The sequence below is a fragment of the Seriola dumerili genome, unplaced genomic scaffold, assembly GCF_002260705.1.
Source record: "Seriola dumerili isolate Sdu_G_001 unplaced genomic scaffold, Sdu_1.0 BDQW01000040.1, whole genome shotgun sequence".
NCBI lineage: Eukaryota > Metazoa > Chordata > Actinopteri > Carangiformes > Carangidae > Seriola > Seriola dumerili.
Window position 1 is genome coordinate 1,065,142 of NW_019174295.1, and position 25,512 is coordinate 1,090,653.

Below are 25,512 nucleotides of genomic sequence, written 5' to 3' on the forward strand. Positions count from 1 at the left end.
TTGTGTCTTCACTTCCTCCTAAATGCAAATATGAGGATATATAAACATTTTATATCCATTGTATGTACTTTTTTTTAAATAAAAATCTAAGTAACTCCAAGTATCCCTTAGGGTACAAATATAGGCTACCTGGTTGGGAATCACTGCATGCGAGTGCTAGGAGGCAGTATGAGTTAGGTAATGTTTTACTTGCTGACGTCTTTAGTAATGAAGAGTGTACAAGTCAAACACTCCGCTAATCTGCTTCATCAGGACTGTGCGGGTGTGGTTTGATCAAATTTGACAGTGGCGTGGCAGCATTAACACACTGCCCCAGAACTGTTTCCATTTTGATCCTAGTATTTGTCCTAACAGAGCACATCAGCTTGCTTTAATCCACAGAGATGAGCACAGTTAAAACCACAAATGCAGCAACCTCTTATGAGAAAAGATTAAAACTCTTCCAAATACTTAGCTGTAGAAATAGTGAGAGGGTTGAAGACTTTAAAACAGAACAGCATGGAACTTTATGTGCATGAACGTTTAAAATTCAACAACAAGAAATGTGATTTACAACCGTGGATGTGAAAAAGCACGAAGATAAGAGTTTAGATTTCCATCCCACAACCAATCTTGATTTACACTTTACACTTCTTCTCGTTTACTTGGCTTAGATGGCAGCAATGCAATTGTATGGATGCCAGCTTCAGTACAATCCATACATCCATGGTACAACCACGAAGAAAAAGAAAAAGGCGACGAAGAAGAAGCAGATGAAGAAGTAGACGAACAAGAAAAAGAAGAAATAGAAGTAGACGAAGAAGAAGAAGAAGACGAAGAAGAAGAAGAAGAAGAAGAGGCGCGAAAACCGTAAATTGGGAACGGTCTCTTCCGGTTACAATGGCAGAAAGTAAAACAAACAATACAAAAAGGTTTGTTTGGAACAACTGCGGAGAAAATGAACCACGCCAGACCCAAACACAAGAAACAAGTGACTGCGATGCGGAGAAAGCGGTGGATCGTGAAATGGGGCTCGATGCTGGACCATGACTATTGTCTTCCTCCTCCAGGTGAGTGTCACATCAGTTGTTATACATGCCACAAGCACGCGAAGTCTCCGAGAGCACATGACAACTGTGACATTAACACTGTAGATAATTTGTTGTCTAAGTTAATGTAACACAAAGTTGACAGTCCAGTGTTTACAATACATAGCTGCGTGTAGCATGTGCTAGCAGTCAAGCTAGCGGACGACGCTAAAGTTAGCTTCTGATAAGTTTAGCGGAAAGTGAATGTAAACTTCACTTAAAATACTGAGCCACTGATTCTCCGTCTTTTTTTTTTTGCATCACTTACTGTTGTGTTGTTGTGACTTTAATATACTAGTGGTTTAGCACTGAAAAACAGTGAAGACGGTAAACCATACAGCCAAGTGGCAAAAAACGACAGCATCACTTCAGCACCTAGGGGTCTGGATTTATTAATGAACAAGATTTTATTCCAACAACAGGTGAACCAAAAGATCCCAACCTCGCTGTCAAAATTTGACTACAGTATGAATAACTTCTTTGTCACTCTTACAAAGAGACGCACACAAAAACTGTTTTAAATATGTTTGATAATCTAGGCTATATTTGAAAAGTGTAGGTATAGTGGATTTTGATCTACAACTGTTTTGCTGTGGTCTGTATTTATATGTGATGTTGCCCTTTTTTTATGTTTTCACAAATAGAATAAGTGGGTTTCAAACAATATTGAGGCTTTAACTAAGGTGTCTAACACACCTTCACAACATTCAATGGTGCAAAAAAAATTGTAACTTAAGTTTAAGTTTTGCTTCACTTTCCCCGTAACTGCTGAATCAGATGCTTTGAGTCAGAACCTAACTTCAGCATCGTAGCTAATGTTAATACTGGGGTTTTGTCGATTAATCAGTTAGTAGGGTGAATGTAATATTACTTTTCCATTTTTAATAATGGCATGTGAATGTATTAAACACCAGAAATAGATGTAAGAAATTAATCTTGCAGTTGAAATCTAAGATTTTGTGAAATCTGGGATGTCTGATTGTTTCTTTTGCTCGCTGACAAGAATTAAATGTGTATTTACAGTGATGTTCTAATTGGTTTATAGATAAATGAATGGATTATATTAAATCACCAAATTGATATTGAATATAAGTATTTTCTTTGACATGAAATATTCAAGGATTTAATATTTGCCTCTATTTGATTAGGTGCAGTTGATGAGGCATTAGAAGAAGTACAGGAGTTGGAGAAACTGGCACCAAGTCTTTCCCCCTCTGAATCCCTACCGGATACTGGTGTGTGTCTGATGAAGACTTCAGGTATTTCACAAGATTCTCATCCAAACACATCTTTTGTTGCTTTCTGGAAAGCCTGCATCCAGGCTTGTGTACTGGTCCATGGCATGGAGGATTGGAACTGCCACTGTAGAGTAAGAGGTCGTTAGGCCAAGCCCCGGGCATGTGCTGCCCGGGGCTTGGCCTAACGCATGTGCTATCGAGTCATGTTGTAATCACTTGGTCTAACTACTTGTACCGTACTGTACTGTTGTGCCGTGATGGTAAATTACCAGGGTCCTCTGAATTATGAAGATGAGGTCAAATACCAAGTATAATACCGATTATGTGCAGCCATCCACTCTGTATCGTCAGCCGCCTCATGTCCACTCTGTATGATCAGCCGCCTCATGTCCACTCTGTAACATCAGCAGCCTCAGTCGGTACCATCAGACGTCTCCTCTCCTCTCATTTGAAGTCACTAACATCAGAGACCTCCTGTACCCTCATCAAAGACCTCCTCCCCACCTCCCAAAGAAGGTAGGGAGTGTAACCAGGAGCCTGTCTCACAAAGCAAGCTCCATGTTAAATTACTTCCTTATTTTATTACCTTTAATTCTTATGTGCTTTCAAACTAACTTTAATTGCCACTCACTGGAAGAAAATTGTGTCTTTTCTCTTTGTGTAACTGAATGGCAACAACTGTTCTTTTCATCAGCAGCCACGAACGGTTATATCACTCAAACCAATTTACAAACCTCGGGTCACCATCTTCCCTCGTTAGATAAATAATTCCTTTCAGTTTCTCCTGCATACAACTGTAAAAAAATCTAATTATCTTTGTCATTATATGCCTCACTAATTATGGCTAATACAGTACTCAGTAACTGGTACCTACAACTTCAGAAGATATCTGTATCTTTTGTGCATAATCACCTACCCACATAGACCTATTATTTGCCAGGGTTATACAGACACCTGGTCTTGTAATTTTCTTTAACGGCACCAATTAGATCAGCCTGTCCTGAATAGCCTTCATCCAGCCACTCCGGTGACTCTTACTCTTTTCAGCCAGGTTATTAACCAAGATTATTTTTGTACCTTTTCACCTTCTTTTCCCTCTCTCTTTTATAACTTGTTGGGCTGAATTTAATTCTGGAAATGAAAACCATGTCATTTTATTAAAATTATTTTACCATTCAACTTTAATAAAACCACAGACTCTGTTTCATAGCCTATAACACTCTTTTTTTCTTTTTCTTTTTTTAGGATCTGAACACTAAGTCCTTCGTCTCCTTTTTTCGAGCACCCTCCGCTTTGAATCAGATCTTGGCTGTGCCTGGTCATCTCTGCAGCCTGAGATGGGTATGTTGTCTGATTGACATGTCTATCTTCATCATCTTCAAATTCCCTAGTGCACAATTAATTTCAATTACAGCAATTTACTCACACAAATACATTTGTGTCACTTTGATAAGCTCATCATCTTTCCACAGTGAAGTCACTCCTGGTATTTATCACCAGATCGCACCAAGCTAAGCCCGTGACCATCAGCTGACCATGAACTTGCCATCGGTTGGTCATTTGACAAAACAGCACTTAACTTCAGCCAGAAGAAAACCCAAAGAACCTCGACTGGACTTCCACTCCTCTTTTCATTGCATTGGTCTTGGGGCAGAAAGAGATTTTTTCCAGTGGATTTTCTGACCTCACATGAACTGCGTCTTAGAACTCGCTCCCAGTAAACTGAGGGTGACCCATGCTAACCAAGCATTGGTTTATGGATTGACCCTGGGTTCCTGTTTCAATAATCCCTGAGATTTCATGTGACGCCTCCAGACTCTGCTTATGCAGGATTTCATTCCAGTTACCAGGAACAAAATGGTATGGTGGAAATTTTGGCATGTACATCCTTGGTCAGCAGAGCTAGACACTAATAGGACAGTAGTGATCTTTTCGGGACATATTTTGATGACACCATAGTCAATATAGACATTTGATCAAAAATATTTGCTCTTCAACGGTTGTGATTGAATGGAAATAAGGGATCACGGTCAGGCAAATGTCCTAAAACATGTCCATGTCTCAGTATATTCGTTGTCACCTTATGTGAAGATGTCCTTTCAGACCACTGTCTGAAAACTAATATCCATCGTTTCTAAAAATGATTTAGAATTTTGTTAATTTCGTTATTTTTGTACACTATGTAATGTTAATGTACCCTGCTAGAATGAAATGGCAAGGACTTGAATTTGTACAGTCTAAGCAGTTTAAGAATTTTAAAACTTACTTGAATCTTACATACTGTATAATATAAATGTTTATAATTTAAACATAAATTGACTGTGGTTGTCCTCCTGTAGATCATACATCGAACAAGAACAGAAACAAACTCCAACAAAATGAAAGTGCAAGGCAACACATTTTATTTCAAAGGCCTAATTGGCGTTAAGGTACAGCATATTAAATATCGTTAGTCCAGAGACAGTCATCGCAGAGTAACATACCATTCTTTCCTTTACATGATACATTCAGGCTGACTTTAAATGAGATATTTTACATATTGTTAATGTGGTTCTAACATAAAAAGGCTGTTTACCTAAAGTCTGTCTTGTTTTTACTGCAGGTGCTTCCTGCTGCTGTGAGCAGAGGTTCTTACCTGTTGGGCAAACTTTCAGTCCATTTTGTCTCCTTAAATTTCTAATGGCTTGTGGTCGCCCCAACACCTAATTAAGACACTTCACTGCTGTTGTTTAATTTGATTTCAGTGGTTACCTGTACTTACTGAGTGACTAGTAGCATCTGTGTTAGTGTTGTGATAGTTCCTCAAGGAGTATAACAGAATAATGTATTTTACATCCCTGCACATAATGTTATATTTCAATAAATATAATAAATAAAAAGTACAAATATCTGAATATTATGGAACCAGATCGTTATCAAAGACATTTTTTTTGTCAGTAATACATTGCAACCAAATGCTGGATCCAACAACATGACTCAGCGGATGGACACATCATAAATGCAAGGGCAAATAACATGACTTGAGTAATATCTTCAGCTTTGTAAAAAAAAAAAACAAAAAAAAACTATTACCGTCATGATCAGCTTTAGAAGGAAACAAAAACTGATAGCTGTCCTGCCGGCACTGTGTGAAGGCAGGAGACAGAAAACAAGCCAAGCTTTTGCCCTGCAACATTTTGATCCACATACATTCTGTTGTTCCTCAGAACATCATTCACAGAGTCAAACCTTCAGCTCCCTATATTCTGTCTGGAGAGATTGTTAAGCTTTAGCACTCTGACAAAGTGTTAGTGTCGCACGTGGAAGAGTCATGAATATCACTTTGACAAACTCCTTTTATCCCTTTGCCGCAGTCGAGGTTTGTCCTTCAGTAATTGACTTTTCCGGGAACCTGCACATTCACTCCACTGTAGTCCACCATGTACATGGGCCACTGCTGCAGGCACACACACAGAGAAAGACAATGATAGACGAAAGTCAGTCACAATGGTGGAGAAAATGCTTTCATTACTACAAAGAGGTTGTTGACCTTCCCTCAAAACCAGTTTTAATATCAGGTTTTAGTTGTTACAATAAAACAGTCATGTACAAGGCACGGCCTGATGCAACCTGTTCTAGGTCCTCCATCAATCACAATTCTCTTAAGTTAAAGTTGCTAAAATGTGGTGTTGTCATGTTTTCATCTGTGACCAGTGTTTCCTGCCTCCCTTGTTCATGTTTTGGCCCTATCCTAAATGATCCAATTTATGGAGCTGTATTTATAAAACCCTGTTTGGGATCTCATGCAGGAAGAGCTGCATAACTGGTGTCGGATTAATGGCCACAACCTCTGCAACACTAATGGCTCATAGATCGATTTTACTAAACTGGAAAAGCATACAACCTCCTCCTCACGCGCAGGGGTTGAGGGAAGTGATGTAAATCAGAGAAGCTCTGTTATGTTCTACGTGGTTCTGAGAAATCTGAGAAGACATGGCAAACACTAAATTTGTCCAATGAAATAGACACTGTAACAATCATATTTACCATTACCTGTAAATACATCACATTGCAATTCTTTAATTGATCCCTGAAGCAAACAAAGCAATTTTTTTTCTTTTTCTTTTTTTTTTTTTTTTTAAATCATACTACCCTCCATATATTTCCCTTTGTCTGCGTACACTACGGTTTGGTCAACACAAGATGTCCTCTTAACCCCTCTTGTTATTCAAACATACCATCACTGGAATCTGATTGGTTGATATCCCCAGGTCAGAGGAGGCAGGTACTCGATTGCTCTCCTGGACTCTCTTGCGCTTTCGTCGATTGGTGGACGCGTCTGTTCCTACTGAAGACACAAAAGGAAATTGGTTTTACCTTCAGGTGCCAACACTAAGGTTTAACAACACTGAGCTCCACGAACACAAAGAAATTAAACAGCACCTTACCTGTGTTACAAGCCTGGCTACAGATTTCTGCAAAAGGCCTGTGTGAGAGGAAAAAGCTGGGTCAGAGATGCAATCAAAATAAACAACAGTAATTACTTTGGCCTACTGTTTGCACTCATTTTATAACTGAAAAGAAAAAAAAAAGGCAAAATTTTATGATTGGAGTCTTTGCCTCCATTCTTTCATCATAGCTTAACTGCTTCAGTGTCAAAATATTATTCACTGTTTCATATTATTTACATTTGCTGTTGAGGAAGATTTATTCTTTGACATCTCAGAGGCTGGATTTAAATCCAATGCATAAATAAACTGTAATGAGCTTAACTACCAAGAAGCAAAACCCTAAATTCCCACGGAAATGTACAGCGTGGTGACAGCTACCAGGCTGCTGAATATTTAGGTGTCTCCACACTCACTGTAGCTGGCTCTTGATGTTGAATATTATTTTATCTGCGGCTTGAAGGATTTTTTCCAGGCACACGATGTCGTAGGTGTTCGGGTTTCGGAAGGGGATATCGTCTGGAAGGCCACTAACTTCTACAGACTCTGGACTGCCACGGATTAGCTTGTATGGGACCATGACGGAGCGATCTAAGCCCAGAGCCTCACCTAAACACACAATAAGACAGAAATTAGGCTTTTTGATCACCTGCAAAGGAGAACAAAAAGATGAGATCTAGCTCTAAAAGAAAAAAAAGAAAACAAACCAAGTTTGAAATGTGTGTAGAAAGTTCAAGTTTCCTTTTTAACTGCAGGAAAGAGCAAGTAGAACTGCCTGAGGAAAAATGAGCTGAATACAAGTTATTATTCTAATAAGTGTGTGCTGCTGTGCTGAAAAACTAGGTGTGCATTTTGTATGTGATTCAAGGCATTTTAAGTTCTCCTTGTTTATAGTGTGACTAGTCACATTTTTTGCCTGGAGTGCATTAATTTTCATTTAAATAATTCAGGGAAGCTAATGGTAACTATTAATCCCATGTAAAGAACAGTATGCAGAAGGATAATGATGCTACTGTTTAATGCAAACATAGTGACATTCAATTCTGATGTTGAATTATGTTTTAATCCCTCAAACCTTTAAACCCGGCAGCAACACAGTTGGCCTCATTCATGAATATTTTCATACTATTTTCCCAAACCTTTCTTGCTGTTTTCCTGAATCTTGCTTTACTTGAATGGATCCTGCTGGGTCAAAAAGTGTGTGTTACTAATTTCTTTTGCATTTAACTAAGCTTGCTTGAAAAGGAAAAGTCATTCACAAAAATGTCATAAATGTCATTAAAATAAAAACCCAACTGTCAAGCATTAAGTCTTGCTGTTGGAAATCAGCAGATGAAAATATTACAAATTTAACACTGTCAGTAGGGGACATGAAAAAAATATTACTACAGAGTCATCCTAGAGCTGTATCAGGCAGAATTAAAGAAGAAATGGTTTGATATGAAGTTACGTGCTACAAAATGTCATGCTAAAGAAAAGCCGCCCATGAGTAAAATATGAGGTGGTTAAAGAAACTACAACTAATACTCATGCCAATAAAATCTAAACAGATATGTTCCTCTGCAATAAGGTCTCTTAAATTTACCTCTACAGTATATACGAAGCAGTGACAAATCTGTCCATGGTTCTTGCATTAGGCCCCCCCCGCCCGTGGTCTTTAAAAACTTAATAGGAGCTGCTCAAATTTCAGTGTAACAAAAAGTCAAGTTGCATTATCACATAATCCATTTACCGTATTTCTTGTTGAACAGTTCCTTGACTTGCTCTCGAAGGACAACTTTCTCTCCCATGCGGTTAATATCATCATCGTCTGTCAGGTGAAGAGAATCAGTTCGTGACAAATTTCAAAATAAAGTTTCTGATGAAGCGACAGCAGCAAAAATCAGGATGCTATACAACATTTTTTTTTTTTTTTTTTTTTTTTTTTTTTTTAACTCCACCACTTATGGAGGCGTAGGCCTTCTTTAGTAAAGTGACTCGTCGAGGTGCTGATAAAATCGATGAACAATGTATTAATATTACATGACATTCATATTGATTTTGTCTGTGCTAAGGAATCAAATTCTGTCCCTACCTGGTTTTGGAATGAGTCCTTGAAAAGGTCTGCAAAGAGAAAAGGTGAGAGTCATGTTAAAAGATTAAAAGATTTGACAAAAAGTTAAAAACTGTAACCAAACATCAAAGTGGGAGGAAGCGGAGGTTGACACGTTCCAGTTATGATGTTTAATATTACAGTCATTAATTTCTTACGTGAAATAAGTCCTCCTGTCTGCAAGGTTTTTAAACATTCACTAACAAATGCCTGTGACACAATACTATTAGCCCTGATGATTGCAGACCTCAACAATTGAGGTTTGTTATTTACCTGGATATCTCAAAAACGGTTTGAAGATGGGCCATTGATTTTTCTTTTTTCTTTTTTTTTACTGCAGCATATCCAGGGATTTGTTTTCAACAGTGCCTTTTACAGCGTTTTAAAGATTTTACTATTTTCTGTATTTTAATGTTGACAAGGTGCTAAAAGTCACATCATTATTTAATCGATATAAAAATAGTGTACAACAATTTGCATAAGCAATTAACTTTACAAGTTATCTATAAAGAAAAAATGCCAAACATTCTCTGCTTCCAGCTTGTCAAATATTAGTATTTGCTACTTCTCTCTGCTCTAGGTGAAACTCTGAAGATGTCCCCTATAGCTCTTGGAACTTGTGGAGGGCTGTTTACACTATTTTCTGACACTTAATATAATAATAACAGATTAATAGACACATTGATCAGTGATGAAAGGAATCATTAGTTGAAGCCCTTAAAACTCCTGAATATTTCCAGTTATTGAAATAAAAGCAAACTTAAAGTGTTGTGCACCCTTGGTGCTGAGTATTTGGAGCTGTCACTTGTTGATGACTGTGGTTAGACCCAGCAAAGTAGTTTTATGTCTAATGTTTTTTCTGTCTTACCTGGGCATTACGCACCATAGTCATTGTGTGCTTATTATAAAATAGCTTTTAACCAGTTTGATCCTGTGACTTGGACGACCAATCTTATTACGTGATGATTTTGCTACAGTTAAACTTTAAGTGTAACTGAGCGAGACTGAAAAAAGGAAGATTTCCACCTGGTGATGGTGAAGCTGATTTTGTCAGCGACTGCCAGGATCCTCTCCAGGTTCTGGGAGCCAAAGGTGCAGGGCTTCCTGAAGGGGATGCCGGGGGGAAGGCCCTCGATGATGACAGAGTCTGGGTTGTTCTTGATCCTCTTGTAAGGCACTTGGACGGGGTACTTGATGCCCAATGCCTCCCCATACTTCCTGTTGAACAGATCTTGGACCTGCTCTCGCAGCGTGTTGGCCAGGTCGATCCTGGACAGCTTGGACTCCAGGCACTCTGGAGACAGGGGATAGAAGATACATTGAATTTCATCTTTTTAAATATCCATTCCAACAATGCACTTCCTTAGAGTCTGCTGCACTTTTTTGTTTTAAAAGTGAGGGTGATAAATGTCAGTACACAGTGATTTATGTTTAAACAATGAACAGCATCAAATCTTCAAAGTGGTGACTGTAAGTGAAAACTGAAACCTGAACGTACCTGAGAATCCAGGTCTCTTGGATATAGCTGCAGTATCTTCTGTTGCTGATGCTGCGTCCTTGGTGTCCAGCTCTTTGCAAAAAAAAAAAAAAAAAAATATTTAAAAGGTTAAACTTTTGTTTTTGTTGTCTCATAAGATTTACTGAACGCAACAAACGCTAAGAGCTCCTCGCTCTAGCAGCTGAGCTTTGCCACAAATAAAAGGTAGAGATAGCTGCAGGAAACTCTTCGAGGACTCTTTTTCCTTTAGAGGGGTTGGTTTTAAAAATAGACTATGAACTGGAATTGAACTCATAATTTCAAGCATGCAAAGGATAGTGCAAATAGTCAAATTCAAGTCAAGGCAAATTTTATTTACATAACCCAATATCAGAAATTTGTCTCAAGGAGCTTAACAATCTGTACAGTATTAATAGCATCTTAAACCTGCATTATGAGCTTCCAGATGGCGGTATTTTCTGCATACAGCATTCCCACTGTCTACTAAGATACTACTTTATCTTCAGAGCTTTGTGGAATGGCTACAGCCTTTTTAAGTGCATACTGCGTGCAGAATGTGCATATGATGTTTCAGATGAAGACAGATACAGTAATGTCAAGTAGCAGTTTCTACATCATCAAGAAGAGTTTTTCTTATTCACTAAAACATTGGTATTGGCATCTGGTTTGCAGGAAAACACACCAGCAGACTGCAATTTGTAAACAGGTCACAGTCTCAATTTGCGCAATCTAAATTAGAAATGACTAATGTATACAAAATAATGGGAGTAGGAAACTGAACAAATCATTACGTATTCATGACCACAACAAGCACAAAGCAGCTTCTTTTTTTTTTTTTTCAGCAGGGCTTTTAGGTAAATATGGCATTTACGGCACAGGGCTAGTGAATAATATAGCTTCCTGAGGTTTGTTGTTTTGTTGTTTTTGTGCAATCTTCCCAAACAAAACCTTAATGTATCTCAGTCTGAATTTCTACAAAACTGTGCCTTCTCAACAAAGCCTTCCTATGCTGATAAAATGGCAAATACATAATATAGCAGTGGACAATTTGCTGTTATTTTTCAGTAACTTGCATTTAAATACATTATGTATGCATGCCAAACATCTCCAACAAGAAGTATTAGATAGACATACCTGAATCACAGATGGGGATAGAAGGCATTTCTTGTTTTACTTGCTCAGTTAACAGTTCAGGCCTGGAAACAAACAAAAAGTTTATTGCAATAGTTTCTAAGCAGTGAATGAACCCCTAGATTAAAGGGGCTATTTGTGAGTTTTCTTCTTCTAAAGGAATGAAGTTTGATGCTGAGCTCATGTTTCTTCTAGACTAGTAAGTAAACAGCTGTTAATGCTAATGCTGGCTATGTAGCAATAGCAACAATTACTGATAGCTCCTTTAAAGTGTCAGTTCCTTGTCAGAAAACAACCTAATTAAACTGTTAATACAAATGTAACTGAAAATGAAGTGTCAAACAACAATAATGAAGTAATTTGCAAATTAAATGATATACACAGTAAACATTAACAATTCCTTTATGTGCTCTCACCTTTTGATAACAAACTGGATCTGACTGCTAGCAGCCAAGATCTTGCGTAGTTTGGCTGCCCCGAAACAGTTGGGCCTTCGTAGAGAGATTCCCTCTGGCAGCCCAGTGACGTACAGGTCCTCAGGGTACATCTGGAACTTGGAGTAGGGCACCTTGGCAGGTTCAGGTAGACCCAGAGCTTCAGCTGAGGAATAGGAGAGGGGAGAAATAGAAGAAGAGACTTTACTTAACTGAATGAGTCCAAGTACAATCTATCCAAGTGCAAACCTGCAGGATAGCCAAACTTATTTGGGAGACAAATCAAAGGCGAATGGTAAAACGGTTACCCAATTAGTCGCGAACATCCATCCCAGTTTACAGGCCGACTTCAAACTTTTTCCCTGATTGAACACAGTTTTCCTGAGCAATGAGGGCTTATTACCAAGAAGTTTGGCTCCAAATTTAATAAAAATCTGGCTCAACTGTTGGCCTGTTTACGACCTGTCTAATTGTCTGACTGCCTGTCTCTTTCCCTGTAAGATGTTGTTGGATTGGTCCCTGATCTTAGAAATTACTGTGGTGACTATAATTTAATGTTACCAAACAAATAATGGAAAAAATTTATAAAAAAAATAAGACCCAAGGTGTAATAAACCATAACTACCCTTTTATGTAAAATATGACCTCTTTTAAGTGTTGGTCACCTCTAAGTGTCACTGTAATGATACTAACAGGACTTTAGCAGGACCCACACCCTCTCACACTTTAAGTCCTCTTGTATTGTCCTGGCTTTTCAAAATAAAATAATTTTCATACTAGCAAAAGGAGCTAATCAATCAGAGCAGAAATCCAAACAGAAAAATCAAATAACACATATAACGACAAACTTACAAAACAGCGATATTGGGATTTTGCTCACTGGTTGCTAGTTTGCTAATACGAGTAATGTTTTAGCAAGCAAACTGCTTTTCAAAGAAACACTATTTGGCTGCCACTAATGCTTGTGCGCAGACATCATTGCTCACTGTCATAGTAGTCAGATGTTGTTGATAAGCTGCTTTTCTTCATGTAGCATCTAAGATGTGACGAAACTGCCTGGTACCTCTGCTTAAACTTCTCTGGTGTAAAATTTATATACGTTTTTTTTTCGTCCCCTCCAATTTGCCCCCTAATTTTGATGTGTTCAATTATTTAAAAACTTGAATGTGCAATATTAATATTCAAATAAGAGTTAAACTTTTTAATCTCTGTACATTTGTAATGGGTGTGTACATGTGGAGGAGATCAAAGTCTTACGGCAAAATGAACAGGCCTGACATAACCTCCCACTCTTGCATGAATGAGGCTAAAGCTCCATCACTACGGGTAGCTTACCGTACTTAATACTGAAGAGGCTCTCCACTTGTCTCCGCAGCTGAAGAATCATTTCACCAATGTCCTCCACCAGACTCCCCGCTGAGTGAGTGCAACAAATGAAAACCGCCAAAACATTTACACCATGAACAGTCAAAGAGAATTATTACACAAGGGCAGCTCAGTTAGCGGGAGCTCTCACACCTCTGAACATTACTACTTCTCCCCGCGGCAACTTTATTTTGACAAATGCCCGCTGTCCCACACTGACCTGATAATGACAAACTGACTGTGTGGTGTATTAATCACCGGAGACCATATCAAAAGAACGTAAGAAAGGAGAAAATGTTGGAAAAACAAAGTTGGAAATAATTCTTGAGGTGGATGTGACTTAAACCTACAAATTAACTATAATGCACCTGAAGTTGAAGCAAACAATATCAGTTTTACCATGACTACATGTTGTACATGTTGTATTATCATAACAAAAATCTTAATGACATTTTTCATTTTCTATGGTCTCTATTACCAAATGTGGGAGGTTGGAGATAACAGAAAACCAATTTTTATGTGCAATTCATCACTTCACATGCAAGGCTACGAAAATATATATATATATATCCAGTATATATATATATATATGAAGGCTGCTCTCATAGAGCCAGAGCTGGACTATCTGTAGTTATGTTGTGCAGTGTGTGTCTGTATCAAAAGTTTTGTAGCTGTTAAATTTTACTCCAGCCTGCCTTCACAACAAAGTTAATATGTTACACAGTGATAAAACAGGCAACATGCACTGGATTTAGCAAAGTATCCCACATAAATCATTTGTATCCGTGGTGTGTGATGATATATTTTACACCTTACCTTCAGAGGATCTTCTGATGCTCTGGGAGGCCGCACTGGGTGACAGAGCTTCAGCTGCAAGATACAAGAAAAGCATGAGGCAGGCAAACACACGGCTGCTTTCAAACATTCATACTGTTACTCCAACGTTGTTAATGACCTGATGGTTCAACATTTACTGAGCTCAAGAAAAAGCCTTTCAGGAACTTTGCTGCACAGGTATCAGTGTGAGTCAACTAAAGAAACTAACATCTAACATATATAGGTATATTATAATATACAGCTGCAATAATTCCATCAACTATCTGTCGTCTTTCAGTGGATTGCATCATGACAAGACTGCATGATCATAGAGTTATTATTGTACAAAGGTTGTTAAAGTGAATGATTCCTGTTATTAAAACTAAGAAATTGTGTAGACTTTATTCTGATGCAAGTTTAGCAGTTAACTGCACTGAACATCAATTTGATATTTTTTATATGTGATTTTTCACTTTAACTGCTATAGTGTGATATTAATTTCAGCCGTATCAACCAGACCGACTGTAACATAGTGCAAGAATCGAACATTATAAACTCAACAGGGTTAGTATTTATTTCTCGGTGTGAGCTTTTGACTGCATTAAAATGCAAAATATTCCTCCGATTTTAGAGCTATATTAGATATATTAGACATTCACAACTCAGGACCCCACTCTTTATGACAATTATTATTTGAAAGGTGAATCTAGACCTGAAAGATGATGTAACCTCAACTTAATCTCCCTGTGAGATATCATGAGTCCCCACTATAATTTTATTTTACTGTGGCACAGTTAAAAATCTTGTTAGAACCTGTGACAGCAAATTAAAACAGAATGTGACATTTGCTGCACTTACCTTGGTTTTCTTTCCTTTAGTGGTCATTTGTGAAAGAAAAGAAAACTTAAACAAAGCACAATCAAATAAATAAAATAAAACAAAATGCCTCTTTAAAGCATGGTATGCTACATCCAAGATCACATTGAGTAGACTCTTCATTCTCTGCAGCATTGGTAAAGCACTACCTTCAAATGTAAAAAAAAAAATGGCCTAATTTTAAGGTAAAATTAATTAATTAAAAAAAAAACATAACACAGTAGCACATGCTCGGTGCAAGCAGTTTGCTTTTTCTTCCTTTAATTAACTTTTGGCTATTCAACATTTTCAGTGTTAGTGCAGGAACTTTATTACTTAATCACTAATAAACTCTTAAATAAGATTTTAACACTGAGCATAGTCCTTTAACCATATTTTAATCTGTATTTTGCAGAGTTTAATTACAAAAATGTAATGTAAACCATTTTCTAAATTGATCCAAATTCATTTGATAAAAGAGGCAAGAGAAGCGGAGAAAGAGAGAGTAGTCTACTCAAATGTTCTTGGTAACCTTACACTAGTCACCTATGGTTTAAAGGTGGGAGCTGTTTGAGTCTACAGACAGTTCTGTGTTAGATGAAGGTAGGGTTCAGGATCTTTAAGGAACAGTTTGGTCTTTCTAACACTAATCATTCTCGGCAGCAGGACTAGAGGACAGTATAACTCACAATCTGGAAATGTGCACAATGCATCAGTTTTAATAACTGAAAATGGCAAAAAAAAGACCAGAGATATTATTTTCAGTCAATTCTCTGACATAATGACAAAGGTGACCCAGACTCAGAGCCACAGTCTATCAAATTGCTACAGCTGATACATGGTGCCTTTCACAGATGAGAGCTAGTATGTATAAGACTGGGAAGAGAAAAGCTACAGTGGGTCAGAATTGGGGAGGTGGGGTTTTTTTGTTTTTGTTTTTAAGGTTGGGCTTGTGTCTACTAGGAGCTGGGGAAGTTTGGTTGTGGGGAAGTGGGAGTGCGGAAGATAAAGTATCTGAGAAAAGGTGGTTTCATACGTGCTGCAGCATATTTAGCACCCTAAAAAAGAGCCGTGGGAGTGTGGGGGTGTCAGTGGTGGGCGCCGGACGGCACCGGGGTGGCTGTAAAGCTGTGGGCGGAGCTGGCGTTCCAGGAGCTGTTGTGAGAAGGAGGTAGATGAAATGGGAGGTGAGGGCTGACATGGCTGAAGTTACCTGTGTGATTTTCCATCGGGTGATGGGGAGCGGGGGGAGCAGGGGGGGCGGGGGGAGCGGAGGGCGAGGCTGTGGCTGGACATGCTGCGGCTGCCACAGGCTCGGCCACAGGCTCGCTGGGCTCCTCCCCACTTGTACCAGCATCTGGACAAAGAAAAGATTTTTTTCTTTTTTTAAATCAGCTTTTCACAAGTTTTGCTGTGTTGCACTATAGACTCAAGAAAAAGCAACAGGAAATGTCAAGCTGGTGATATTTCCTGTTTTGGTTTTGATAATTCTTGTGATAGTCTGATATTATTTTTAGACCGTAGACATGATGCTACTCAGTTTAACACAGAAGAAAACAACAGCGGGAGACGGAGAGAAGAAGAAATAAACCTGTAATAATGTTATACTGACCTAGATTTAACTGTCTCAGCCAGTGCTAGTCCCCATCCTTGAAGTCTTTAGTCTTGTAAAACATAATGTTTGAAAACACTTCAGATAAAACATATCTCTCACCGAGCTCTTTTCCACTACAGGAAGTTCATTACTTTTAACTTGGAGCTTCCCATTACCTGAACTTCTAAGAAATGATGAGGCTTCTGGTTCTGGGTTCTGCTTGTTTCCCCTCTATATTTTACAAACCAGAATGTTCTGGATATAATTGAGAGGGTAACACTGATAGATGTCATTGAGAAGGGAAAGACTAGTGCTGGGAGGTGAGTGCAGCTGTTCAGACAACAATAGAAAAATTTTCGTCACCTTTGCATCAGTTCAAAGACAGAAAAATTGTGGCTCAGAGGTGACGAAACATCAGCTTGACAAATTACAACTGACGCCACTGCCAGCATCCAGGTACTTTCTGAGTTGAAATCTAGGTTTAGGACCTCTCCATCAAAATTTCTTTTTGTGAAGCAATGTTTGTGTGGTCTGTCCAAGAACTATATGTTTTTGAGTATAACATCATCACCAAGCTGCCCCCTGTGGGGCATCCACTGCAACTGTGGTTCTCAGCAATTACCAGAAGCAGTTGCCATTACCTACACCAACGGACACAATGCTTGACAGAATAAATACTTTCCCTTGAAGCATGATTTTCATAATTTAATGTAATAATAGAGTAATATGTACCACTGGCACAACAGAATAAGATGAAGACGCCATACTCGAAAACATACTAGAACAGACCGCACTCACTGGTGAGATTTATGCTTTATAGGTGTTTTTAAATGGTGTATTTTGCTTTTGCAAGGAAAAAAGGCCTTGAGGTATGAGGACTAACTGACGAACTTAACTTCCAACCTCTAAACTTTGTTTGCAAACATCAAAATGGAATAAAACTAGTAAAAGCCGTGCTAGTCAAACAGTTCATATATTAGCCTAGATCACAAAGTTTGCTCTCTGTGGCAACTCTGTGGTTTCACTGTGTGAATTTCTCCAAATATAATCTGGGTGTCAGGTATGGCCACTGTCGGAGAGTGCTCACCCACATAAGGTGACAAATCAAAATTTAACTGCAAAGACCAAACTGTCTTTTCAGTATCAACTAATCTATTCAATGAAATTAACTCACAAACAATTATCATTATTTTTGCCTCTCTCAGGGTTAGTAAACATGAGCATGCACTGTGCAGTGACTGATATCACAGTGCACAGTCTTTGGTTACTGAAGTCTGCAAAATTCAATTATGCAAAGTTGGGCGGTGGAGCTGGAGAAGGGACTGTAACAGATGAAGAGTAAAAGCCACATAGACCTTACTGAAGTCTAGCTGTTAACATCTGATGACAGTTTTACATTTTGACATTGAATCACAAACCTGTGATGTGTGAGTGACAATCTATGAAAACCCATCTCTGGATACTGTGTTTATATTTTAAGAAGTGAACCATTTCAAAGCTAATGGCTGCTTAGTGTGTGCTCACTTACCTGGCACTGTAACTTGAATGATTTCCCCATCTGGAGGCTCTGTTTTAATCCTTTTCAAAGGAATGCAATCTCCTGAAGGACCTGCGGGGATTGAACAGTTCATTCTGCCTGAGTTCCCATCAGTCTGCAGCACTGTGTGTTTATGGCTGCATTAAACAGATTTAAGTCGGCCATAGAACATGTTTGAACTGAGCGGACTGCAAAACACGATGGTGAATTTCTTGAAAAGACTTCCAAAGAATGATAACATTGCTTTAAAAAAAAGAAAAGAAAAGACTTTCATTCGATACTCAGGGTTCAAAATATTTTGAGACAGTTTTTATAATGCACATACCTGCTTCACAGTCGGCCAAGGGACTCACACACGCACTTGTTGATCTGTGAAGTAAAACAAAACACATGCATGTGATTACCGAATTGCAAAAGTGATTCACTAATGGTCCAATAGGTAGATTTCCATGTGTTGTTTGATTATAAAGCAGGTCTAGGTTCTATATTAATACTGTTGAAGTATCAAAGCGCTCAATCCACATAGACTCAGTATTCAGAAACTGAGCCTTAAAATGAGTCGTCAGGACTTTCAGGAAAATTTTGTGATGTCACAACAAAGCAGTCACACCCCAAGCCACCTGGACCCACCATCCAGCCTTGCTGGGCTTGGCTTCTTTAAGTGTTTACCTGAAATCTGCAATATTTTTATTGAATCTCTCTTAAATCAGTCAGCCAATCAGAAGAGAGACTCAGATCTTCTCTTCTGATTGGCTCACTGACCTGTTGGTACTTGAGCTCCAGAGAGAAGCCTGAGAGAGGAGACGTAAAACTACATTTGAGATGGTTTTTGCTACTTAAAACCACAAATATATCTTCTTTTGGATAAACACTTCAAACAAAAAAAGGAAAAGTGTCAAATATGGAACCTTTAAAACCTGTTTTAAACTGCTCATGGGCCAAACACTTATTATATTTAGACACTTAGGATTAATGATATTTGTTAAGTCAATGCAGATTTGTCTTATATTTTGCTTTGTCTGTGCAGCAATAGCCTATATAACTGCTGATATTCTCAGAATGCACACATTTTTTCTATAAATGCGTCCTTGTAAGAGGATGTATTGTATAGACATGGCTCTGTTTCCTTCATGAAATCATAAGATATAAAGAAGAAAAATCACCAAAATGAAGCCAAATTAAAATATGAGTTAAGGGCTGTCACTAAAATTAAGCTTATCATGGCTAGTCTCACTGCAGCAATATAAATGATAAATTCTGTAAAGCAGCATATTTAAACTGTTTAATTTGGTCCACACTATGAGTAATGGCGGTTATAAATGCAATATAATTTGGCCGACTGCCACTATCTCATATTTCCACATTATAAACAAAGTGTGTGTGTGTGTGTGTGTGTGTGTGTGTGTGTGTGTGGGCTGTCTGACCTGCTGCTGTGAGGATTGCTGACCAGCTCGGCAGCGGTGGGCGGGATGCTCAGATTGTCAGGGAAGCTGTCTTCAGGCGTGGAGCCCAGGTCATGCTTTCCCTCCTCCCTTGCAATCTTGCCAGCAGCTTCAACAAACAAGACACATGAAGATAAACAAACACTGCATCCCATTGGCGGAGAACGTCTGTGGGGTTAAATATATAAACAAAGACTTGACAGGGCAGTTTTCTGTCAGCCAGTTACTGTAATTAATTGTAAAGCCCCTGACAAATATCGTATGGCTAAATAGCTGGGGTTAGGTCTAGGTTCAACACTGAGCCCACATGGATTCCTACCAAAATAATTACATTTCTCCCAAAATTCCCTTTGAAAAGATGTTGATCATTTTTCATTTTAATGAAAATGCAGCTACACTTGGGCAACGAGTCTAATTAGCACTAATTTTATCCCATTTTTCGCTTGTTTGTGCACTATAGCCTGACTGATTTCAGGATTTTTGAGTCTGATAATGATATTGATATTTGAGAGTTTAAAATATTTGGATAATCTGTCTGATATTCATTTTCTTTACACAATCCATACAATAAATAAACATTTTTGATAAAATTCCCTCTTTTGTTTTTAACGAATGAAACCAATGAATGTAATGAACAGGGCATTTTACAATTGGTGGAACAATGACAAAGTTTCAGAACAGATGTTTGGCATTTCTTCTTTTACTTCCATTTCTGTCATTTTACCTGCTGACACACTTGGCCCAGCTGAGTTATCGGTCAGGCTCTAGTGCACACCAATCAGGTGACCAAACAACAAGTAGCAACTTATACACTCGGCCAGTCAAGTTCAAGTGTAATACAACAGTCCTGCAATATGTCCTACTGTCATGAAGACTAATTTCAACTTTATGGCGAATTTGGAGGCTGTAGTTCATGTTTAATTGTAGTGCATTATGCTGAGAGGTGTTCCTAATATTTTGTGCATCCAATTTACATCAATGAGGCTGGAATAAATTTTTAGAAATACCTCTCAGTGACCATCAAATTGAAACATTTCTCTAGAGCAGGAACAAAAAATGAAGCCTTCATGAAGACAGGATTTTCTGTGGGGCTGTTGTATTACACTGTTGTAATACATCGGTTTAATGCTACTTATATAAGTATTATTATTTTTCCAAAGAGACAACATGCGGTTCTAAAAAGAATGTCACATTTTTCAAGTATAATTCGAGATATTGGAATGAGAAGTCACAAATAGATCAGCTATGTTTTATTAATGAGGCCAAATGCATGAGAATATTGTTATCAAAACAAAAACTAAATTAATCACAGTCTTACCAGTGAAAATCCTTTCATCAAACATTCTGGAAAACAAAAAAGAAAAAAAAATAGGCCATTAGTGACTGAGTTCAAAGAGCGATCCAGCTGTCAGGGCAAACATCACGCTGTAAACAGTGTACATGTGGAGGAACACATCATTAACAGCTCTTCTTTACACACATTAGCTGCTCTTTAAACAATCAGCCTCAGTCAAACAGTCAAGTAATTGAGGCATTCCTTTGTTTTTCCAGCGAATCCCTTCCACTAAAAATAACTGTGGATGTGATATAGTCATTCTGGCATCTGCTCCGGCTCAGTCTACCACTGAGACACTGAGACCTTGTTCTCCTGCTGCGATCATAATTCATCTTCAGACACAACTATTTCTTTAAGTTTTGTTTAGTTGCATCTATTTGTAAAAAAAAAAAAAAAAAAAAAAAAAAAACCTTTTGAAACTGTGAAACTTCCATCTGGTCAAGAGCGGCGTTATTTATAGGTACTGTACATTTATAATTAATTTACTACCTTATTAAAGCCACATGACCTAATTTTATATTTCGGGGTCATTGCTGAAAAAGATGAATCGTCTACAGCTTTTACATAAAGCTCAGAACACACCATAAACAGCAGTTGCTTTTCTCAGTTTTTTACTACTAGTGGAGCAAAATGTTTGGAGTAGAGGAAAGACAATGTTGTTACCGAAATGAAAAAGGGTTAATCCTGTGTTATGTATGGTGGCCATGTTAGGGCTTGTCAGTCTCAGCTCCATGTTGGCTCAACTTTTCATCAGTCAAAGCTTCACTTTGTCAGGCTCAGCTTGATATCCATCAGCTTTCCTTGCCGTATTGAAGCTCGGCGCCACTTTGAGTTTAATGCTTACCTAAGTGTGAGCATATTAACCTTCTATATTTTAAATTATTCTTCAACAAATCCCTTAAAAGATCAAAAACACCAAAGAATTGATGTTACTAACAAGTATTGTCTGTGTATCCAAAGTCTGATACATTTCATTCCTCTGTGCCATTACAAGGAACATGGACACTGTAGTTAATTTTCACTCAATACCACATACACAATGTGGAAAAAAACCAAATGTGTATTCATCCCTTGCTGAAAACGTTCTCTGACAAATGCACCATTTACTCCTGTTTGAGTAACATTTGTTAAAAACTACTGCATCCAGCTGCGTAAGAAAATTACTGAGCTGTTTTTAAAATGGAAACTACATAATTGTGACCTGTTTTTAAAGATTTACAGCTTCAGTAGAAACCAATGGGCTTGGGGCTGAGTGCCACACAAAATAGGAAAGTCCTGAGGTATTAAGAGACAGACTTATGCATTGTGAGTTTTGGTCTTTTCATGGTATTTGTTGACAACAAAAACAAAACAAATCAGTACCCTTATTCTTTAGGAATCTTAGGTTGTTAGCATGCAAACTTTGGCATGTTTGTGTTACACAACATTTCTGAGGTATCTTTTGATGACATGAAGTATTGAAAGTTAACGTCACGAGATAAAACATTAAGGGAGCACCAAAGTCATCAGGATTCATCCTTTTGTGACCATGAATATCTGAGCCAAACTGAATCCATCCAATGATGGATGTGAAGATATTTCACTCTGTAGTGTTGAGCATTGAGTCAACAGACCAACTGACCAAGCACATCACCTCCCTCGAGCTACACCTGTAGTATGCTTTTAACAACACTCACTGAGATTTTCATTATTAACAAAACCCAGCAAACGTTGATTTATGTGTCTATAATTTAGAAATTTAACTGCTCATAACATGGAAATTAAATCAGGTTGTAATTAAATGTAATATTATCTTGGCATGATTAAGAGCAAGGCTGCAGCTTCAAATGAAAACAACATTTTGGTTTCAATTAAAGCAGCAAACCATTAAAATCAACAATCAGTTTGTTTAGAAATGATCACAGTGTGTCAACAAAGAACAAAAAAAAAATATCAGGGCCTGCATCTGGAACATCTCTCAATCACAATGAGAACGTGATGTAATTCAGAATCACGTCTTCAATCTTTCTTAATTGTATTAACGCTAATGAACTGCCTGCAGGATTCGTTAAAAAGACGTGTAATCTCAAACAAGGCATGGTGGCTCATTTAAATTAGCTTAAACAAATGGGTGGAGGAGCAGCCGTTAGCGCAACATGCTGGCGAGGGAGAGTCATCTGGGACATGAATAGGAAATGGTGGGACATAGTGTGCTGACGGAGGCAGACGTTTAACAGACAGATGGTATAGGCTGGCTCAGTTGGTAGTGGCTTATTAAAAATCTTTTCTAAACAAAAGTTTCACAAGCGATGCCACACTGTAGTTTGGTGGAGTGGAGCTGGATGATAATGTGGCAGCAAGTGTCTGTTATGAAAGCAAGCCTTCAGGTGTTCAACTGTCTGACTCTATGAAAATATCCCAAAGATTTTATCTGCCTAAACAGATACAACATGCTAACAACATTCAAAAAATTGTTGTGGTCTTAAAGCATTCCTCACCGTTTGACTATGAAGCGGATTCCATGGCGTTCGTCCAAGATGCGTTTGAGCTTGGGAACCCCGTAGGTACAGGGTCTCTTGAAGGGGATCTGGTCAGGGATGCCTATGATTTCCACGGCCCCTGGATCACAGGCTATTTTGCGGTAGGGTACAGGCACCATGTGATCTAGACCCAGGGCCTCAGCTGGAGGGAGAAAACAGTAAGCGACAGGCTTTGTAGACAAACAGTGTGATTCTACAGAAAGTATATCACTTAGCTTTTTCGAACTCTGTGTGATGGTGTTTTTTTTTTCTTATTCTACTTGATACATTTGTTAGTCTACAAACATTCATTTGCATAAGGAAAAGCAGCCTCTAGTGGGATGCAAACCCCAAGTAAAGGTTTACAGAAGTGAAGCTAATTCAAGCTAAATGAGAAACTTTGAGGGAATGATAATCAGTGCTGTGGGCTTGGATAAAGAATTCTGGGAACAGATCCCATGAGCCATAATGTGGAAATGCTTTTTCCCCCCCTGTTTGTGGAAGCTGTTTGTAGACACACAGTATCTGCAGTATAAGTACACTGCAGCATCCTCTGAATACTTTCAAATAAGCTGCAAAACAATGCAAATATTTCAAGATGTGAACTTGTAATCAGCTGTGTTTTTCTTCTTCCTTAGACGTTTTCTTTTTGCAGCAATTAACAGTACACTGCAGTTACAAATACATGTCTTGTTTGTGTACCACTGAGGGAAAGATGATCAAACCGAAAGCAGTGACCCCAATCTATCAACATCCATAGATACGCCACAGAATCATCACTATGCATGAACAATTGCTTGAGGAGGCAGAGATACCTTTCTGAACTGCACCCTATATACGTGAAACAGAAAATCTAAATGCAGAGAAGAGGCTTTTCTCACCATATCTGCTGTTGAACAAAATCTGAACACATTCTCTCAGAGTGTTGATGTCTTCAGTTTCCCGAATGAACGAGTCCCACTTTTCTGCAAGGAGGAGAAGTGAAACAAAACAACTCCTGTGTCCAGTGTTTTATGTACAGCAGATGTTTATTGGAGCTTTAACATTCAAATGAGCTTTATTTCATTGTAGTGCTAAAGATCTGAAATTAATCTTCTCCATCTACTCAGTGTCAACTTGGGAAATGACTGCAATCTTCTTAAAGGATTAATGTTGACATCTTAGTAGCTTAGCCCTTAATGGTTACGGGTTAGTAACGTTCAGCCTTGGTTCAGTAAACAGTGCTTGGCTACTGTGTGAGTCTGCAAATCCAGGCAAAACAAGGGAAAAGACAGGAAAAGATGTGAAACAATATAAACAAAATCCTTGGTTCTCTGTGTTAGCAGATTGTAATTTCTGTCATTATATCAGACTGGCTGATACTGGATTCTGTACACTGATACTGATACCAGTACCAATATATGATCCAAAATTTGGGATTTGTTTGTGCTTGTTTTTTAACATAATTGTATATATTTCAAATGTACATCATCAAACATTTTTTCATAAATGTGGTTATTGAGAATTGTAAAAAAAAAAAAAAATGTGGGAGCTGAGTTTCACACCTGAAAAACAAACATGATAATGCTCAAACACAATAACAACAGTATATCCGAAAATGTATTTACTTTCTTGCTGAGAATTAGATGAACGGATCAAATTTATCTGTTCAATATGAGACTAATGAACGCATTATATCATATGTTAAACTACACTAAAACTCACTCACACTGCTGGCAAAGAAATAGTCTGGTACACAACTCCTCCATAAAACCACAACTTGTCATTTTTAGACTTTGAATATCATGCAGTTACCATGACCCTTCAGCAGCTACACCATTATGAAGTCGGTGCTGCATGACAACACTGTTCTAATTCAAAAACTTTATTCCTAAATATAATAAAGGTTTCTAAAGACTCCTAAGATTCCTCTATGTGAATTACAATGGAAATAATGATGTATCTTTTTTCTTTTTTTTTTTAACTTTCCACTTTATATTATATCTGACTCTGAAGCCTCTTAAGAGGATATCTGAAGGGAAATATTTGGGAACACTTTTGCAGTTAAAGTCTTAATGTATAAACATTTCTGAGTTTGCTTCAAATGTCGCACGGTACTGATGGTTTCCAAAGCAAAATTATGCAAAAGTGTTGGCTGAGAGAAAAGATTTGAGGAGTTCACTTACTCAGTCTATCTAACTTC

General features: G+C 38.1%; 1 protein-coding gene across 1 annotated transcript in view; it reads right to left on the reverse strand.

The window, feature by feature from the left end:
• Positions 1-4,684: 4,684 nt before the first annotated feature.
• The window catches only part of gtf2ird1 (GTF2I repeat domain containing 1), a 32,523-nt gene continuing 11,695 nt past the window's right edge, over positions 4,685-25,512 (reverse strand). Inside the window, exons 8-27 of the mRNA XM_022738686.1 lie at positions 24,212-24,295; positions 23,310-23,493; positions 20,815-20,840; positions 19,479-19,605; positions 18,380-18,423; positions 18,046-18,126; positions 16,137-16,280; positions 14,069-14,122; positions 13,223-13,303; positions 11,870-12,053; positions 11,457-11,518; positions 10,323-10,394; positions 9,851-10,118; positions 8,807-8,835; positions 8,673-8,720; positions 8,465-8,542; positions 7,149-7,341; positions 6,733-6,770; positions 6,523-6,632; positions 4,685-5,741 (exon numbers count right to left, since the gene is read on the reverse strand). Coding sequence (XP_022594407.1) covers positions 5,673-5,741; positions 6,523-6,632; positions 6,733-6,770; positions 7,149-7,341; positions 8,465-8,542; positions 8,673-8,720; positions 8,807-8,835; positions 9,851-10,118; positions 10,323-10,394; positions 11,457-11,518; positions 11,870-12,053; positions 13,223-13,303; positions 14,069-14,122; positions 16,137-16,280; positions 18,046-18,126; positions 18,380-18,423; positions 19,479-19,605; positions 20,815-20,840; positions 23,310-23,493; positions 24,212-24,295 — 1,976 coding nt within the window. The 3' untranslated portion in view covers positions 4,685-5,672. The remainder of the gene's footprint in view (positions 5,742-6,522; positions 6,633-6,732; positions 6,771-7,148; positions 7,342-8,464; positions 8,543-8,672; positions 8,721-8,806; positions 8,836-9,850; positions 10,119-10,322; positions 10,395-11,456; positions 11,519-11,869; positions 12,054-13,222; positions 13,304-14,068; positions 14,123-16,136; positions 16,281-18,045; positions 18,127-18,379; positions 18,424-19,478; positions 19,606-20,814; positions 20,841-23,309; positions 23,494-24,211; positions 24,296-25,512) is intronic.